General features: G+C 42.4%; 1 protein-coding gene across 1 annotated transcript; it reads right to left on the bottom strand.

Annotated features, from left to right (window-relative positions):
* Nucleotides 1-750: 750 nt before the first annotated feature.
* On the bottom strand, nucleotides 751-19,573 carry NRSN1 (neurensin 1). The gene is made up of 4 exons (XM_010974247.3): nucleotides 19,376-19,573; nucleotides 17,569-17,638; nucleotides 11,707-11,904; nucleotides 751-2,462 (listed from the first exon to the last, which is right to left on the bottom strand). Exons 3-4 carry the CDS (start codon nucleotides 11,893-11,895, stop codon nucleotides 2,064-2,066), a joined length of 588 nt encoding a protein of 195 aa, XP_010972549.1. The 5' UTR covers nucleotides 11,896-11,904; nucleotides 17,569-17,638; nucleotides 19,376-19,573; the 3' UTR covers nucleotides 751-2,063.
* Between the last annotated feature and the right edge of the window lie 533 nt (nucleotides 19,574-20,106).

The following is a 20,106-nucleotide window of genomic DNA, read 5'->3' as shown; positions in this document are numbered from 1 at the left end:
CGCCACCCTCTGATTACACATGGCTTGTACTCTTTCCAGAGGTGGAGCTGTATTTCCTAACACCATGCAGCCTCTTACCTCTGCTTTCCTCAGTATCCCTCAAGCCCTGCTCCACAGGATGGGAGGGTCCTCACAAGTACATCTTTCCACAAAGCTCAGGCAGGCCAGGAAAGACAGGGCACGCAGAATCACTCTTTCAGACCCGCTCCTACTTCATCCACCTTGGTTCTTTTGAGGCCCTTTTCCTGAGGAACAGACCTGTGCTGTGTTGTGTTTTGTTTTGAATGGCTGCTCTCACGCCTGCACCTAAAAATTCCCAAGCCCTACTGCCATTATTTTTCATTCTGGAGGCTTTGAAAAGTCATCTCATCCTCAAAGATTCCCTGCTACACAACACAGACGCCAACATGGAAAGCCTCACGATGTCGCCGTGAACAGGTGCTTGGGGGCTTGAATAAGGCTTCAAAGGACAAAAGGAAAACAGCATTTCCACTGGAAGGCAAGAACTTGAGGAAGCTAGAACAATCTCTTCCAAACCTGGCCAACGATCCTTGTTAAGGATGCCAACTTGCCCCGTGTTTTATGCTGGACGGTGCAAAACAAACCCGGTGTGCAGAGAGCACTAACTGCTTCATTTCCGCTTCCGTTTTTCACCAGGGGACCAGCAGAGCTCGCTCAGGCTCAGCATGGAGAATTACATGTCTGAGAGGAAACAGCCACACTGAAAGGATGACAGTGCAATTCAGGTCCTGCTCGTTCACATATTTTATTTATCCAGTGAAGGAAGGGGGAAAAAAATGATAGGACTTGAAGGTGGCACAAATTTTGAGAGGATACCAAGGTCACGTGTACCATTTTCCTCAGTCTGCTTTAAATCCACAGATTACATAAAAGTGCCAAGGGATGAGATGAACATTTTACTGGAGAATAAAATGTCTTCTTTGAGAGAGAAAACCCTTTTTAAGGTTAATATCTACCCTGGGGTTTCTTATTTGAGGATGGCTTACTTTTGTCTTTATAAAAATATGACAGCTTGTCTAAACTGCTGGGGTTGGATACTGAGAAGTAGGTGGCATGGAGGCTGCTGACTTGGTGACATGCCGGGACCCAGGTCTGGAAGATTCCCACCGTGATGAGAGCCACAGGAACACTGTACATGCCCTTGGTTGTGGAGACATGGTAACACTCGGCAAAAAAAGAGTCTCAGAATCACAGACCAGGACCCCGTTCTACAGATGGCGGAACTGAGGCCTGAGAGGTGAAGTGCTTTCCCCAAGGTCACACAGCTAGTTAGTAGCAGGAACTCAAATTTCTTGACTTCTCATCCAGGGCTTTTGGACACTGCATAAATAGATTCTCCTAATATTGATTTCTTTCCCAAGACTCTAAAGTTGGCAATTTTCGCTTTTTAAGTAAAAAAAAAAAAAAAAAAAAAAAAAAAAAAAAAGAAAAGAAAAGAAAAGAAAAGAAAAGAAAAGAAAAACTGGAGAAAATAAAACCAAAAAAGATTTGTGGAGAACTCTTGATACATTTGTGTCTGATCTCAAGAACCTCAAGTCATAGTTAAAAGACCAAAGCCTGGGTCAAAATTAGAGAACTTGATTTTGCTGTGAACACACATGACACTATCTTACATGTAGTGAATGAGATAAGGACTCGAAGGCAGCACCACACAGGAAAGATTAGAAAAACCAATATTAGAAAGTAAAATGGACCATGTTAGCCGGTGGTCGGCTGGTCTAAACTGTTTGGTGCTTTCTAAGAACACGGAAAAACGATACAAAGTCACAACAGATGGGAGGGGAGTTCCAGAGGGCTCCTGGTGTGCACACAGAAGCACCCCTTTAAGCAGGTGGGTGCATGTGCACAGGCTGGCACGTGGCATCCATCGTCCCCGGGGCCACTGAAGGAAATGAGTATGAACTCACATACTGCTGCCCACAGCCCAGCACAGCCCTGGGGCACGTCCATGCCAAATCCTTGTCATCTCCAAAACTGGCCTGCTCCCTTGTAACATTATTGGGAGTACATGAGAGATGGGGAGGATTGGGGTGGAAAACATTTCAGGTTGCCGATACAGGCTGGACGTTTTGAACGCGGGACAAAGTGACCGGGATCTTGGTTTCCCCTGGGCCCGGAGCTCTTGTGATGGGCTGGGGGTGGACCTTGAGGTCTGCAATTCGCTCTTTAAACTTCTGCTGAAGGAATTTCTCTTCTTTGGAGTAGCTCTTGGCAAACACTGACATCAGCAGGCACCCTGCCATGGATGTGCCCCCAATGCAGAAGAGGACAGCTCCCGCTAGCTTGCACATGTCAAGGGCGCCGTTAAACTGGATGGCATGCGTGTCGACCACCACGAAATTGGCTTCGCCAAAGGCTTCGATTTTGGGGGGCACCAGAAAGCCCACAGCCAGAACAGCCAATCCGAGAACCACGAAGACTGTGCCGGAGATGAGTCCGACCTAGAGAAAGACACAATGAAACAAGACAGGGTAAGCCTGCTGCTCCAGGCCTCCAGGGCAGGAATGGTCTCATTTTTTGAGAGAAGAGACTCTTCCTAGTCACCTCTGATTTGTATGAGATGCCGACATAATTTTCTAGTTAGAAAAGAAGTTGAAAAGAGGACCTTCCTGATTTTAGCATCAACCAGGAACTGTAGCACTTGCTTTGACTTTTCCTTTGAGTTTTCTGTTTGTCTAATGCCTGTGATGAAGTGAGATAATCCAAGACCACTTTATAACTTTGTCTAAGTGCAGACAAAACAAGGTCATTGTGCAAGCCACAAAATACCAAGCACCTCCCCTGCCCAATAGAAATGACTTCTTTACTGCTCGCAGCTTCAGTCTCACTCCAGCTTGCCCTCCATATCATATAAGATTCATTGATATCTCCAATCACAGAATTGTTCCTGATCATCCAGAGTCAACTCTGGCTCCTGTAGGCCCCCTCCTTCCCACTGCCACCGCACATCACCCAACCAAAGCCCATGTCTTGTAATAATACATCCTTTCTTACACTCTCTTATCAAAATGCCCTAGAGCCCCTATGGAGTCATCTCTCACTGTGATGAATACTATGCTCAACTTGTTCAACACAGATGTAGGTTCCTGATGATTCTGGCTGGAGGACATTGGCAGTCTGTGTAACTACTCATCCCTTCCCCAAGTAAGTGGAGAAGGAAACATAATTACCAGTTTATAGGCGAGGAAATGTAGCTTTTTGGAGGGAAGATCACCGGCCCAAGGATGGACAGCTAGCAAGGAGCAGAGGATGGGCTAGAAGCCACAGATCTAATCCCAAGGCCAGTGTTTTTTCTCCTCTAACAACATTTAGCTATTTGGGCTTTACTTGTGCAGATATTGAGAAATGTTAAGAGCAGCAGCAGGAGATGAAACTGCATTAGCTCAAGTTCTCATAAAACGTAACACACTGAAGATGGAAAGTCATATACCATTTGGTGGTTTAAGCTCAGAGGTTTGGAATGAACAGACTTAGGCTTGTATTCCAGCACTGCCAACTAGAACTTGACGCATAGAAGGAAAATTACCTAAGCATTCTATTAATTTCCCCATCTATAAAATGATAAATGGCAAGAGTACCCACCTCATAAAGTTGTGGGGGTGGGACTAAATGAAACGATGCATGAAAGCACTCAGCCCTGTGCCTGGCTAAGTAATACAGTATAATAAGTAGCCATTATTATTATTATTATTATTATTATTATTATTATTATTATTATTATTATTATTATTATTATTAGGAAACGCGCCTCTTGTAGAATTATGCTACTCTGGCAAGAGTACTGCAATAATCGCTCAGCCCTTGGAATAAAGAACAGCTAATATGGCTTATTTTTTAAACACATTTTTCATTTCCTCCTGTTCCTAATTGCTTTCAGTTAGAGTAACAAGGTCGGCAAAATAATCAAACGCCTAACACCATTTAATCTTGAACACCTAAAGTATATTTATCTAACTTATTTATTTATTACATTTCAGGGTAATACACTTTATTAGATACTTCTTTATTAGGAGGTTTGGATAATAGAAGGAAAATATTTGCAAATCCATCACTCGATCAAAGGGGAGAAAGAGAGTTAGTGTTACTGAGGATCTGTTATGACTGAGGCAAATGCTAAATCCTCACCAGCATCTTATGGGAGGTAGATATTTTTACCCCATTTCACCTATAAGAAACCGAGGTTTATAGGGTTGAAGAAGCACAGTTCAAGGTCCCCTAGTTAAGAAGGCGGTGTGACTGGGCTCTGACTCAGGTCTGCATGACTGCTAAGCCCCACCCCCTACTTTTATTCTCCCTCGATACTTCACCAATTACTATTTTGTAAATACTAAATGTACAGATAGAAGCCCCTTCCATTATTTTTAAAAAATTCCAATAGTTTTATCACCATATATGAACAAATTTCCATTATGTGATATTGTAAAGAAACTGAAAAACAAAAGAATCAATATAACATCTTCTGAAAAAAAAAGTACTGCAGAAAAAATTGGGTTGTGAAATATCACACTTTCTACATTTTTCTAAGAATGGTGGCAAATAAATTCACCATCAAAGACTAACCATTATTTATAATGTTTAAAAAATGACTCATGTTGGAAAATTCTGAATGCACAAGCTAAATTAACTTAAATATCCATGGTGACATGCTTCATATGTCACTAAATTACCTCTCTCCTCAAGAACTGGCACTAATTCTCAAAAACCGAGGGCAGCAAAAATATATCCATCTTAGTTTTCTAAGGTTTCTTAAGAGCAACGGGGGCCAGGGCGCTCCATCTTCTATTTCTGTCTTGTCTCTCCACAGCACTCAGTCTAGCCTTGCACCCAATAAATACCCCAGACTGACTAACTTAAACCACCAGACTGCTGAATATGGAGCCAGGTGATTGATTCTCAGAGCAGTCTGCTCCTCCACAAAGCAGTGCTTTATAGATTACAATCCACTCTTGGAATATCACTCAGAAGCTAAAAGGCAAACCATGCCTTGTAAATGGCAGAACTCCTGCTCATTTCAAGAACTGGAGAGTGGCTGGCCTCCCTGAGCCTTCTCCCTTTTCCTTGTTATATCAGAGTATCAGAGAGGGAGGCCTGCCAACCGTTGGGGGGAGCATGATATAAGGAAGAGCTACTTTCCAGGACTCTGAAGGTGCCATCAATCCAAGCTGGATGAGGATCTCCAAGAGGGATGCCCAGAGAGGGACTCTAACCCTGTTCAAACATGCCAGGGAGAGCTTGGGATGGTAGGCATGAAGAAGCAATGCTGGGAATACTTCCCTGAGAGTGTAATAGTGGTGAGGAGGGATGTTGGGATACATCAGCTTAATCCTGGTACCATATTGGAGGACTGAGTGGAATAACAATTTTGGGAGTGATGCCATATGGTATTATAAAAGTTGTCTCTGGACACAGCTCCAAGTTGAAGTGGTCCTAGGTCTAAGAGAAGAGGGGTCTCTTAAATGGAGAGAGTTTAAGAAATGCAACCCCGAGGTTTTTAAGAGTCTAAGGGAGCAAACCAGCTCTGCTGGGGCCATACAAAACAGTTGTGATGCTGGGGCACCAGGGGCCTCCCCCAGGCATACCAGAGCAGCCTGGTGCCATGGGATGGTTGGGTCAACACCAACAGTGAGAGAGAAGGACCTCTCCAGGTTATGACAAACAAACCTGAAAGGCAGCAGCAGTGGCAGTTTTTGTGCTGTGACATCTGATGACTCTCTTGACTATGGGGAGGACTGGTGGAAACCCAGTCCCTGCTGCTGGAAAGGAGGACTGGACATGGAGGAGAAACTGGATTCCAGAAGTTCTGCCGCCAGGGGCTATAAGCCAGAAGCTGCTGTTATTTTGACCAACATCCCCTTCGTTGTATCTCTGTGAGCTGATGAGATCGATCTGAAAACGCAGCTTCCTCCAATAAGCAGAGCTGGCAGCAGCTGCAACACAGCTGCTCTGGCAGGGAGGAGGCAGTAATGACTGCTGGAAGCAAGAACAAGCATGGCAGGGAAGAACAGCGTGTGGGAGGAAGGTGCTGGATGGAACCAACTGTGAAAGAAGCTGTCTGGGTTACAGGTGAAATTCAGAAGAAGTGCAGCAAGAGTGAAAACTGGCTTTTCTTCTTCTTCATCAGCCTTGAGGGCTGCTGCTCACCTCTCCTTAGCAGGACCTGAGCTCTTAGTGGTGTCACATGCTGGGGTGATGGCAGATTCAAACTCGCCTGTCCTGACCCTCTTGCCCGACCTGCTTGAGGGGACACTGAGCTTTACAAAGCCATGGCTGATACCAGGCTGGGATCTGGGTCCTCCCACATGCCTCACCTTGTACAGTCTACACAGCACCCCTTCACCTGGGTAGCGGGGTCCCGCACAAGCTCCTCTGCCTACAGAGACTCTGTCCCTCCAGCCTGTGAGTGCACTCCATCACTCTCGTCTTCAAAAGCTATCCGAGAGCCCTCTGACCCTCTCTAGCTACTGCTTACACTCATCTCCACCCTTGGTAGCCAAGTGTAGTCCTCCTGAAACTCTTCTTTCTGAGGTCAGTGATGACCTCCTAAATGTCAAATCCAATTTTTCCTTTCCTACCTCATTTGAAGATTCTGCAGTCACTGATTTTAAGCACTTATGCTTTCTTCAAGCCCTCACTTACTGTTATCCCTGACGCAACTCTTTCCTGCGTCTACATCCACGTCTATGTCATTAACAACTCAACTCTTAAGCGACTGGAGTTCCCCAGGGTTCTAGCCTTGACTCACATCTCTTGCTCAGTATGCTCTTTGTAGGGTTCAATGTGTGGTCACAGTTTCAACTCCCACCTATCCAATGACTCCCAAATATCCAGCTGCAGCCTAGACTTCTCTCCTGGGCTCTTGCTCCCTATTTCTGACAGCCAATGGGAGGATTGACACAAAAAATATCCCAAAGGATCCTCAAACCCCAAATATTCAAAATAGTATTCCTTCCTCCCTTCCCAATTTCTCTGTGTTCCTGCCATCCACTCACTCTCAGAGTCCTTCCTCACTTTCGTAGTTGACGGATAATTAAGTCTTATTGATTCTACCTCACGAAATTCTCTTAAATCTTGTCTTTCCTCTCCCTCATCACAGCTCCTCTAATGGTACAGAGCATTATTAAATCTTGCCCAGAGCACTGCCATAGTATTCTGATGGTCTCCATGGCTAATCTCATCCTTCTCTTTCTGTCTTTCAAGTGCCATCTGAGAAAATATTTTTTAAAAATAATAACATCCTACGGTTTCTTAAGGGGTGTCCTTAGGTCCTCTCACTTCTAGAATAAAACCAATCCCTTAATATCTAGCAAAACTGAAGAGAAATCCAAGATGTACGTTTAGCTTAGGGGGAAACTGGACAGATTGGGACAGATAGAAGGAGGGTCTTGAGAGAAAAGAAGGGGACCAGAGTCACTTTTGCCTTTAGTAAGACTGTGGAGGGAGCAGTTTTGCCCTGTACCAGCACATCGCTGCTGAACACCCTTTGGGAAATTTCTAAACTGGGCTGAGGACAAGGTAAAAGGAGGTTAACCCTGGGGTGAGGAAAGAATGGCTGGGGTGAGAAGACTGCTCCCATTGGTTCATTCCTGCCATATTTCGGCTGTTTGCTGCACCATCAAGTGGCAACAGTCTTAGTCAAGGTCAAGTGCAAGGACAAGAGAGAAAAATTCCACCGCAGCCTGTTGGATTCTTGGGCAGAGGCAGTGAGTGGGTGGCAGGGGGTAGGTAAAACCAAGTCACATAGATTTCTGCAGATGGTGGCAGCTGCAGGCACTGGGTAAATGAGCAGTGGCAGAGCAGCCATGTACTACTCCAGAACCTGTGAAGCCTAGAGAATGTGTATAATAGTGTGTGCGTGCTGGTGGGGGGAGGGCTGTTTACTCCTGACTCTGAGGCGACCTTCCCAAGAAAGCCTAGATTTATTAATATTTTGCCCTCTCGCTGTACTCAATCAAGCTGGAAGGGTCTGAAGAAATTTCTATTCCATAGCCTTTCAAAGTCTTCTGAGAGCCGGCTCGTGTATACATTTCCAAGTTCATCTCTTGACCTCTCTCCTCCAGCTCTAAACTGCTTGCAGTCTCCTGAATCTGCCATCTTCTCTCACGACTCAGCTTTCGCGATGCTGTTCTTTCTGTTGGGATGCCCTGTTCCTGCTTGTTCACAGGCGAGCTCTTCTGTGGAGTCACTTCCTCTCCAGGCTGATCAGGTCCTCCCTGCCCCCAAACCCCGTGCTCCCAGTAAGTCCTGTGACGACTCTCAGAGGAGTGTTTATCACATTGTATTGTAATAATTCATGTACACATCTACCTTCCCTGTTTGACTGTGAACTCCTTCAGGTCAAGGCTCTATCTTATGCACAGATGAAGCACAGTATCGTATTCACAACTGAATCCCAGAGCACATCACAGAACCTTGGGCACAGTAGACATACAAACATCTGTAGACAGAAAGAACTGCATTGTGTGACTGATGCTCTGTGGATCCATGTGCTGGAGCAAAGATTCTAACTCAGGCCCATTGGATTCCCATCTCTGTTCTGATTAAGCCCCTCCATGCTACCCACTGCCACAGAGCAGGCTTAACAGCAGAGTCCTGCTGAGGCTCTGGGCGTAGCCCCCAGTAAGAGACCCATGTGACCTTGGCAACAGGATGGTGGGAAAGGGGGAGCGCACATCTTGAAACACTTACAAGATGCCATTTGAAATGAAAGAAAAACACAAACAACAACAACAAAAATCATAACAGAAAGGTGCATAATCAGTGACTCTCTCTGTATTGCTACAAAGCACTTCATACACTCATTGGCATGAATTCACCTGCATTCCCTAGAAGGAAACCCAAGAGTGGCTGACTTATTCCCTTGGTAGAGGTGAGGTCTCTGAGACAGTGAATTCTCAGATTTTTCAGGTTGACAGTAGGCTTCTGAATGCCCAGTCAAGTGTTTTATGACTAGGCTATGAGTCTAGGATTTGGATCTTGCTGGAATATAATCTCTAGGAGGCCATGGACTTTTGCTTGTTTTTATTCTCTGAAGTAGGTCCAGCATATCAGGGAACAAATACTTTTGGATCTGGTTTGTGTAAAACAGAAAGGAGGAAATAGTGAAGTTTGAATTCTGGGGTTGGTAATTTACTGAGAATTCTTTATTTTAAATCCATACCCGTATGTTATTTGATGGATTTACAGCTTCACAAATCATGTAACCACTAGTGCTTTGGAACAACGTGAGCATTTACAATATTCTGTATGTCAGTGGCATTTTAGGTTCTTGGCTCAACAGATCTGTCAGGCAAATATTTGGTTTTTTGACACATAGAGAAGCAACCACCCACTTATCTGGGTAAATACAAGATGTGCCAAGCTTGGCTACGCATATCATTGGTCCAGGCCAGTACGGATTCATCAGAAGGGACACTTGTACAGAGTAAGAATGCTGGCTTGACCAATTCTCATACAGAGTACCCGACACTAGTAAGATTCTGAATCAACACAGGTCTTGGGTAGTCCATGGTAACAACTTTATAACCCAATATTTTATTTATTATTTACATTTCCAGTTTTATTTCTGTTTCAGAACTCAGTGTTCCATATGACACCTGGTAATCTCTAATACATTTTATGCTTATTGAGTGCCTACCAGACATTGTTCTAAGTTCTTTGTAAATATCATCTTATTTAATCCTCACAACTTTATGTGGTAGGTACTGTAAGTACCACTGCGAGGGGCCCATTAAATTCTCCAAAGTTACAGAGCTATTAAATGGAAGAGCTGAGATTTGAACCCGTGTAATCTGAGGAAAGAGTTTGTGTTCATACTCATTATGCTACATTGCCTCTTGTTAAACTCTTTTGGCAATAAATTGCAAAAGTTTACATCAATATCAACGTCAAAGTTTCTGGAATCTTTTGGGAGAAAGTTGGCAACGATTGGAAACCTCCAAAACAGAGTGTTAGACCTGGAGGGAACCTGAGGCATCATCTGGAGCTGCATCTTCTCAGTGTCCCTTCCTGCATTCTTGCCCTTTCCTTGACTTTTAAACGCTGGAATATCCCAATGTCCTCTTCTCTTTTATGTCTATACTCTCTTCCTAGGTGACCTTATCTAGTCTGGACCCTTACATATACTCTATATGTAAATGACTCCCAGTTCACGAGCTCAATATTGGTATATTTAAATCGCTCCAAGAGATCACCACTTGCATGTTTCATAGACATCTCCAATCTCAAACTCTTCAGTCCCTACCCTTCCTACTGCTCTCCTGGTGTTCTCCATCCCTGTAAATTATAACATCATCCACTAAATAGCTCAGGCTTCCAGTCCTGGAGTCATTGTGCTTGGCTCCTATTTCTGCCCTATCGAATTCACTAGCATGTCCTGAGAGCTTGGCCTTCAACCTTGATGCTAAACCTGACTGCTTCTCACCATCTCCATTAATACTACCCTAATCTAAGCCACCGTCATCTCTTGTCTGGGCACTTTAACGGCCTCTTAAATAATCTAGCTGCTTGTACCCTTCTCTTTCTAGAATCTATTTTCTGTACTGTTGCCAGAATGATCTGGTTAAAATATTAGTCGGATCACGTCACTACTGTTTAAAACATTCAGGTGACTTCCCATGTCTCTCAGGGTAAAAACCGAAGCCCTCACTATTATCTCCGAGGCTCCACACAAATCATCTGTGTCCTGTTACTTTCATGAATCCATCACCTGTTCTTTCCCCTCCTCCCATTCCACCCCAACCAGACTGGACTGCTTGCTATTCTGCAAACACACCAAACTAGTTCCCATTTCAGAGCTTTTGGACTTGCTGTTTTCCCAGCCTAGAATGGCCTCCAGCCAGATAATTTTATGGTCTCCTCCCTCAGCTCTCCTGGTATTTGCTCAAAGGTCATCTCCTCTGAAAGGCTTTCTACGAGCAGCATGTCTAAATACGAGTTTTCCATCCTTCCCTCTACTCTTATTCTGATTTACTTCTCTTCACAGCACTTGTCATTACTATTCTATTGTGTGGTTTATTTGTGTACAGTCAGTTTCACATGATGGACTGTAAGTTCCGTGAGGGCAAGGACTTTGTCTTCTCTCGTTTCCTACTTTAACCTCCAGCGCTTTGCAACTTCTTGGCACAGAATAGCTGCTCACTAATCATATACTGAATCACTGAACACATTGTCCAGTGACGCTCCCTCATTTGAGGAAGTTGAAGCTCAGAGAGCCTCACAACCACACATCCGGCAGAGGCAGAGCTGGGAGGCTGACACTATGCTGTCTCAGCATCAATTCTCTCTAGATACCCAACTATTTCTTTTCTTAATTATTGTAATTTGTCAAATGATTCTTACCAAACCTGTAAGGGAGGCTGAAAGCATGTTTTGCTTTCAAATGGCTTCATTGTTGGTAAACTTAGTGGCACATGAGTAACAGCAGCAAAAATAATAATTAATGATGGCAAGTATACCTATTTATGTTTAATCTGCAAATCAACAATTGTGCTGTGTTTGGAGGTTTCCTTCAGCCCAAGGTTTATAGTCTCCTTTCTTAGGAGAAGAAAACTTCTAAGTTTAAAGTTTAAAACTAAGAGTGATGCACACGCAGAGTCCTGAGTTCTCTATACTTAAATTATTGACCATATCCAATGACCTCTCCATTTCCCGAGTGAAATACATGCTCTTTACTTACTCTTTACTTACCTTCCAGAATACTGAGCTCCACCTGTTAGGTGATCTCTGGATCTGGAAATCATCCTCATACTCCCAGATCGAGGTGGTACAGTCCTCATAAAACTGGTGCAGGTAGGACCGGACTCCGTAGCGCTGGTACCCACCCTCGGTAGCAGCCTGTGCCTGCTTGGACCCACAGACTTTGCTGCAAGAACTCATCCTTCCTAGCTGGAATGACAACACCCACAGGCATCAGCCCAAAGAGCTCTGGCCTCAGGAACAAAAGGCACATTAAGGGTGAGAACCAGGCTGAATAATCTCAGCCTATTTGAACAATGCTCTTTTCTTGAAAGAAGAGACACTTTTAAAGACCTGCTTTTCTTAAAAGTTGCTCTTCTCTACTTAATGCAAAATTACCCCAAACACTCAATGACTAGAACAGGTGCTCAGTCAAAGAAATGAGACATAACAGCCCAGCTCTCTTAAATGATGCGATTTAAGCAGAAAGCACATGAGAAATGGTAACAAAGAAGCTGAGGTTTTCAGTGCCTTGACAAGAAATCTTCAATCTCTTAGAACCCAGTAGTCTTTACACTTCCATGTTAAAGAATTAGGCAGGGACTCTCACTTGCTACAGGTGGAATTTGTCTTGGACTGTCCTCTCTGATGCTTAACCATGTTCCCTTGTGGAAACTACATGGTGTTACTTAGCACTTTGAAATTTTGCCTTCGGATCTTATGTATCTTGCTCTAATAGTGGTCAAGTTGTACAGGAGCTTTATTAAAAAGCTGCAGAAAAACTTAAAACATTTCATGCTTTATTAATCACAAATGGCTTGGTCAATAACTCACTGACTCTCACTCCAGGTATTTCAGGCATTCTTTGAGGATACATCTGTCCATGTGGGATATCAGAGCATAAGGTAGAGGGCAGACCTAGCCTTTTATTATTTTCCATTAAGTGTCTACTATAAGCAAGAATTCATAGAATTGTTTAATGAAACTAGGCTCTGGGTGGGCTGTTTGGGACTCTGCCTTTTTAAGATGGAAATTTCAACTTGATTTGACCTAATTTGACCTGAGAGAGAGGAATCTGGTTATTAAATCATGGTGAAAAAAAAAAGGAATTGTTGAGGGACAGAAATTTTGGTGAGTAAGAGAATTCTCAGTTATTCTCTGTTTGGTTTTCTATCTCCGTGTAAGCAGATAAATAGGTAGCTGGAGATATCAAATACTTTTTTAGATTTTTCAGTTATCCTCAAGGTGGTTTTCCCTGTGTGGACATAGCTTTAAACTCTAGAGTTCTCTTTGTCTATGTGACAAAGCAAGGGACAATATAGAAGGGTATTTTCCCATTGAACCAGGTTGTCTCAGGGCCTGTGCTTTCCAGTAACTTATCAAGAAATCAAGTAGTAATGCTTATCTACAAGGAAAAAATAATTTAAAATTCTGGCAAGTGTTCCTGTATGGCCACTTAGTTTGGTTGGATAGAATCACGGGGCTGAAATCAAAGCTGAAGCCAGGGATTCACTGTCCCATGGCCACCAAATGAACCCTTAAGAATATCTCGTAAATGTGTGCCCTTAGCTTCAGGTGGGTTTTGGTTAGAAAATGTACTTGGGGGGTTGGGGAGGGTATAGATTAGTGGTAGAGTGTGTGCTTAGCATGCATGAGGTCCTGGGTTCAATCTCTAGCACCTCCATTAAAAAAAAAACAAAAAACCAAACCTAATTACATCCCCCCCCCCAAGGTGCATTTCTTAAAACAAACAAACAAACAAACAAACAAACAGAAAACAGGAAGGAAGGAAGAAAGAATGAGAAAATGTAGTCAAATTTAGGAAAATACAGACCTGATCTTAGAAAAATGATGCAAATGGGTGTTACTGACAGTGACCAATACTTTTCAAATGTCGCTCAGTATTACATTTAGTGCCTACATCCCAGTGCCTTCTTCCTGTTTTGGGTCCAGCTACCATCTAAAGATGTCACCCAGGAGGAGAAAGCAGGGAAGGAATTTTTCTGTGTTTTTGCTTTTTAACACTTCAGAAGGATATTATTCATAAAAATATCAAGATTTTAGAATGTACTTTGCCTGATTAGAGTGGAAAAGACTGATGGACTAATTTTTTTTCATATTTTCAGTGATCTTGTCAGTACCTTTTAATCCTTACAGAATGAAAATGATTAACAGGGGACTATTACTAGTGATACATAAGTAGACTAATTCTAAAGGCACTGTCCAATAAAGTTTCAGTCAAGGGGAGATGGGATTAGTATTACTAATTCTTATTTGTCATTGATGAAACTGAGGCATAGGAAAACTATCTGCTAAAGGTTGTATCATGAGTCAGGGAGCAGACGAAAGATGACACTATAGTTAACAGGAGTATGGATTGAATCATATTTGCATAATTGGAACCTACTCATACAAATATATACTTTCAGCTTTTCTATAAAGCGACTTTTTAGAAAATCAGAGACTTTAACATGAAAAAAAGACAAAAATAGATATGATAGGAGTAAAAAAAAAAAAATCCGTCATAGCAACAGTAGTTGTCTTCCTTAGTTGCTGAAATCGTTCTTTCTCAGGATTTAGCTCTGATGCAGAGCAGAACCATGTGACATTCTGTAGTCATTCCCTGCACAGCGTGTTTCCAGAACACTAGGTCAAATGTTTCTGCTTTATAGAATGAGACTCAGTAGTCCAATTTGGTTAAACATGATATGGGTAAAACCATAAAAGAGATAGAAAATGTTACAAAAACATTTTTAAGTCTGAGTGATAGAAGGCTCTACTCTAAGTCAGAATGGATTTTTAGTGAAGTTAGGTACATTCCAGAAAAGAAATCCAAGTGTGTCTTATTCTTTCCTCTAGGCACACAAAGTACAAGAACATGGCCTGTGTTGTGATAACCACACAGAACAGAGAATGGGCTCTAATGCTAGTTCTTGATCTGTAACTTAGTGGTTTTGACATCTCAGGCAAGCTCAGTAACCTCTCTGGGCTATGGTTTCACTGTCCTTAAAATAAGGTAGTGGACCAGATAACCTCTCATTCCTTCCAGAAATAGTTTTTTAGGAGTCTTAGGCCATGAATTTACAGAGTCGATTATTTTTGGTGGATAAACAACTGGGTTTAGTGATTTCCCGCCTCCTCTCAGACTCTCAATGATTGTTAGATTGGTTTATTATAGTATGTATGAAGCTTCAGTTGAAAAGAGCATATAAGCTAATAGTTAGGTTAGTTACTTCATATTAAGTAGACTGAATATGTATTGTTTATTTGTTTAATAAATTACTTCAGCATAGTGTATGTTGCCTAAAATACTGGTCCCTGCATGTCTTAGAGGTTTCATACATCTGGCCAAATATGCAATTTGTTGGGATTCACTTTTAGAGGAGAATGATCACTTGGTAGAACATGAGTTTTATTTTCATTTTTTTGAGAAAAAGTAATTATTTTATTTATTTTTTAATTGAAGTATAGTTGATTTACAATATTGTGTTAGTTTCTGATGTACAGCAAAGTGATTCAATTGTACATATATATATTCCTTTTTATATTTTTTCAATATAGGTTATTACAAGATACTGAATATAGTTCCCTGTGCTATACAGTAGGACTTTGTTGTTTATTGAATTTTAAACTATAACATGTTAGAGTAGAAATTTTGCACCTACAAAATCTCAACAGAGAGTTACATTCCTTATAGGAAAGCTGGTAACTTTTGGTTTCAATATAGAAAATGTTACAGTTATTTGGAATTACTTGGTTGACTGACACCTCCAGTATCATAAAAAGGATACAAAAGGTCATTTGATAAAGTCACTTTAAAAGCTGGGCAATGATCATACAACAAACTTGGGCTGAGAAGAAAGGGAAGGTACCTGGAAAGGCTTTTTAGCTTGCCTCAGCATTTATTGAATGAATAAGGCTTTGTAAGAATTCCGGTGTTTGCATTTCAAAAACAGTAAGGCTACATCGATGACTGTTGTTCAGTGATGGATCCTGAAGGGGGGCTCTTTTCTTGAGAGAAAAGCCTTAACATCCTAGGAAGTGCATGCATGAGGGGAGGTGAGTGAAAATACTTTCCAGGACTGTTTTTAAATGAGTTCAGTATTCATTTTATGAATACTCTAGTGGAGCCTGTTGCGTCCTCACCACCAGCATGGCCGCCATGGAGCACAAACAACACTAGTGTCTGGTTACTTGGTCATCTACAAAGGGGGAGTTGTTTTCCTTCTTACTGAGGAACGTTCTAGGTGCCGATAAGTGAAGATCTATCTGTGGTTTTCCTCTATTTATTATTTGTCTGTGGTATCTGTCTCAGCTGCACACGCAGCTATACATTAAATAGATACTCAATTCTTAGCAACACCGCATATCTACTGCATACCAGAGACTCATAGAGAGAGAAAATCATCCCTTAACTCCCCTCCCAAACTTCTGAGAGGCTTTCTACAGTGAGTATATGAAATATCAGCCCCTTTTCACTCTCTATCAGCCCTTGTCCAGATTTGTTTCTCTTCCTAGCACTTGTTACTACCTGATCCTTTGTTACATGGTTTATTGATGGTCCTATAGACTGGGTACATGATAAACTGTAAACTTCATGAGGGTAGGGACATTTTCTGTCCTGTTTACCACTTTAATCTCAAGCATTTTGACATTTCTTAGCACAGAGTTCTAGAAGTCGGTGGCGAGGTGGCCTGAGTGGTCCTTGACTTTTCATTCCTCCCTTCCTTCAGTGCTTTTAAAGCCTAAGTTATGAGCCAGATTATGTGAAGATGATGGTTACAAAGATGAGTGGGGCACACCTTTTGCTCTCAGTTGACTCTTGGGTTAGAAGAAGAAACACTTCTGAAGCAGAAAGTGCAAGAAAATGGGCACCAAAATGATGTATTTGCAGCAGGAAGAAGTACAAATGCTGAGAATCCCTTGAACAATTACTCTGTTCAGCAAAGAAAGCCATACATGTGTGACCATCATCTCTATGTGTCCCATTACACTAGAGTATCAATTTGTTGGGAATTTGAATTTCAGCCTAATAGAAGCATTTTTATATTTTCTCTGAAAAATGTTCATAGACAGGAAAACAGGAATAAGGCTTAATGCCTCATAAAACTCTAAGAACAGCACAGATTTTATATTATTTGTCTTCATGGTCTCCTTGAGAGAAGAGAGGCAGAAAATTGAGGCACAGAAAGGATGAGTGTTTTCCCATGGCTCTACATGTGAGTCAGTGGTGAGGCCAGGCACAGGCCCTGTTCTATTCATTCTCTTTCAAAGATTATTCAATTTTTTTCATATTGCTTTTCTCTCCCATAAAATCATTCTGAGATAATGAGAGTGAAGTTCCCATTAGAGCCACTTTTCCACAGGGCCAGTGCTGCAAAATCCAGGCACATAGCTGATTTAGACCATTTATCCAACACCACACCAAAAGGTCAATTCACTTAAAAGAATCAGTTAGACTCAGAGTGGCTGCAGGAAGGCATGAAAGCTGGCTAACAGCTTTTTCACTTTCAAATCAGGCATTTTGGAATTATACAAGCATGACCTTAAACTTGAAAATGTGTTTCTACCAATGGACCATCTCCGAGATATTATATTGTCCTGGCACAGCAGTAGATTGTGGCTCTCTATTGTGAACTTTTTTTGTTCCAAGTCAGTGGGTATGCCACTACTTTTATAATTTTTAAAAGGCAGGTAATGATAAGCCATTATCTTACCACTTTACTTCTTTAAGAAGTATTTTTAAACAAGGTACTATAAAGTCTAAAACCCAAATGAGAAGAGAAAACGAATCCATATTCTCTTTAAATCTTTTATCTATGTGCGGACCACAAGGTACTTATGAATCTACATGTGACAAGGTGTGAGTCTTACCTTTGAAGTCCTCCTCTTCCTGTTCTTGTTTACTCTTTGACCTTTCCTTTTAATAGCACATTCTTCAAACCTATTTAAGAAAAAAATCTCTGTAGAATATGATCTGGCTAAAAGCCCAAAGTTCATAAGCCATTCTTATAACTTACAAGGAGTCATTTAACATTGACAAAAACATTTACAAAGGATTTCTTGTTCAAGAGCAGAGATAGCTTTTTTTTTTTTACAAAAGTGTAACATATTTTATAACTTTTTAATGGGCTCTCATGAGAGTTCATAGAGTAAATGAGACAACAAATGAAAAATACTTTGTAAACTGTAACACATTATACAAAAATATTTTTACTTTGATATAATTATATTCCATATAGTCAATAACACCAACTAGACTGATACATTTGTATTTTTACAAATTATGAATTAAAAGATTACTTGCATTCTAGATACCCCAGACTTGATTTTCTTGGTGCTTGTTCCATTACAAATTAATCTTATAGCCATTGTATTTTCTGATCCATTTACATGCATTTTAGACTTATTAAGGCTCTTTGGATAATTTACTCATCAGGCTGATTTTTACTCCTATATTCATTTTCTTCCTATCACGATCATTTTACTTTCTATCTGCCTAAGAAGAGCAGGTGCTCACGAAAGATTTAATTAAAAAGCCATTGCCAACTGTTGGTTTCCTACATTACTTTAGTCATGTGAAATAAAATAATAATTGGGGCCATATTTTTCAAGAGGCCATTAAGAATTCTTTCTAATGAACAGTTTCCCATCCATTTGCAGGAGACCCTCAAAGATTTGAGGTGTGTAAGCCTAGTTGAGGCCTGAAAAACTGCTTTCAGTATTTTCCAGGTTCAGTCTGTATGAACCATCGCTAAAACCTTCTTCAAGATTCATTTATTTGCCCTGAAATTTTATTTTGTGGGTGGTATGTGAGCAGATTTGGGAAAAGCAGCAGATTATATTAGGATACCAGACCCAGGTAAGCAAAAGAAAACAAGTCTGTCTGTCTGTCTCTCATTTGTGCCTGTCTCTCTCAATTAAATGTCCCTTCTTTTTATCTGTCATCTTTCTCATTTTCTTTGAAGGAACTGACTCCACATATGCCCTTCACCAAAGGCGGGCCTGGTCTGGAGCCCAAAAAGCTCTCCAAGGTTCTGAAAACATTTCTGTTACAGAGCCAAGAATCAATTAAGTAAACATCAGCTGTTTAACTCCAGCTCTGTTTTCTTTGAGGTCATGAGCTTTGGTCTGACCCCCACCCAACGCCCCTTTATAACAATACAAAGAAGGAGGTGCTGAGATCATATCAAAACACTCCAACATCTTTAGATATGGCAGAAGTCTGGGGAGGTAAAGGAGGGGTTAAATTCAGCCTAGAAAATGGATCAAACCAGCTTTGCAAACTCCAAATACATATATTTAACTCTTACCTAATACACAACTTTTCCTATCTCACAGAAGAGAAACTCCTTAGTTTTCCCTGTCTACCTGTCAAATTCTTACATAACACAAACCACAAACCGCCAAAGCATGGAGTTGGCTACTCCTAATTTGTATGTGTTCATGGATTTTAATACGCATAGATTTTGTAGAGATTTGTGTATATATAATAAATGTGAATGAGTAAAGTGTGTGTGTGTGAGAAACAGGTAGACAGAGAAAGAGAGAGAGAGAAAGACAGAGAGACAGAATATGAATATTTGTGCGTGAGGAGCGAGGAAGGAAAGAGAAAGGGAGGAGAGCGAGAAAGACAAGTCAAGCTTAGAAAACCTCATCCCTGGGCTCCGCATGGCTTTACCTGCCCCCTGCGATCCCCTGACCCGTGGAGCAAATGCAGCCAGTTAGCCGCAGATCTCTCGCTGGGGTCCCATCTCCGCCGCCGCCGCCGCCGCCGCCGCCGCCGCTCCCGCCTCGCAGAGCTCAGCCTGCGCGTGATTGACAGCTGGGCGTCCCGCGTGCCCGAGCAGCCGAGGCCCGCGCAGCCTGCCGCCGCCGCCGCCGCCGCCGAAGGGGCGGGGCCGGCGCCGCGCCGACGTGCGACGAGTGGGCGGGGCCCGGCTGGCGCGGCTCGAGAGGCCGGCCCGCTTCCGGCCTGCAGCGCGGGGCCACAGGCGCCCCCTCAGGCGGTGACTCGCCGTCTGGAAGGAGGGTTACTCTTCTCTGCCCAAGCTCCACGGGGCCTGCACTGCTCCGCTTTCTGCCGTGGCCACGCTTCTTCCCCTGCCCAGCCCAACTTCCGCCATGGCGGCCTCTGACACGAATTTTTTCAGATGGATGGAGAAGGCCGATAAGCCTGCTGTGTGTTTCCTCGCCCACCCCCTCATGTGTAGAGGCTTCTCCGGACCATGTCTCATGTCCTTGGTGCCATACGACCGAGGTGAGGAACTTCTCTGGCTGGCAGAGCGCTGCTTACCTCGAAGAACCTTCCCATTTCTGTCAGCCTTGGGCCGTCTCAGTGCCTCCCCCTCGTCCCTGACCCCAAGGTCATTTAGACTTGAGTGAGTGAGATGGAAGAGTGATGAAGAAAAT

This window comes from Camelus bactrianus, chromosome 20 (genome assembly GCF_048773025.1).
Source record: "Camelus bactrianus isolate YW-2024 breed Bactrian camel chromosome 20, ASM4877302v1, whole genome shotgun sequence".
NCBI lineage: Eukaryota > Metazoa > Chordata > Mammalia > Artiodactyla > Camelidae > Camelus > Camelus bactrianus.
The sequence above is the reverse complement of the archived record's forward strand: the minus strand, read 5'-3'. Positions and strand labels throughout refer to the sequence as shown.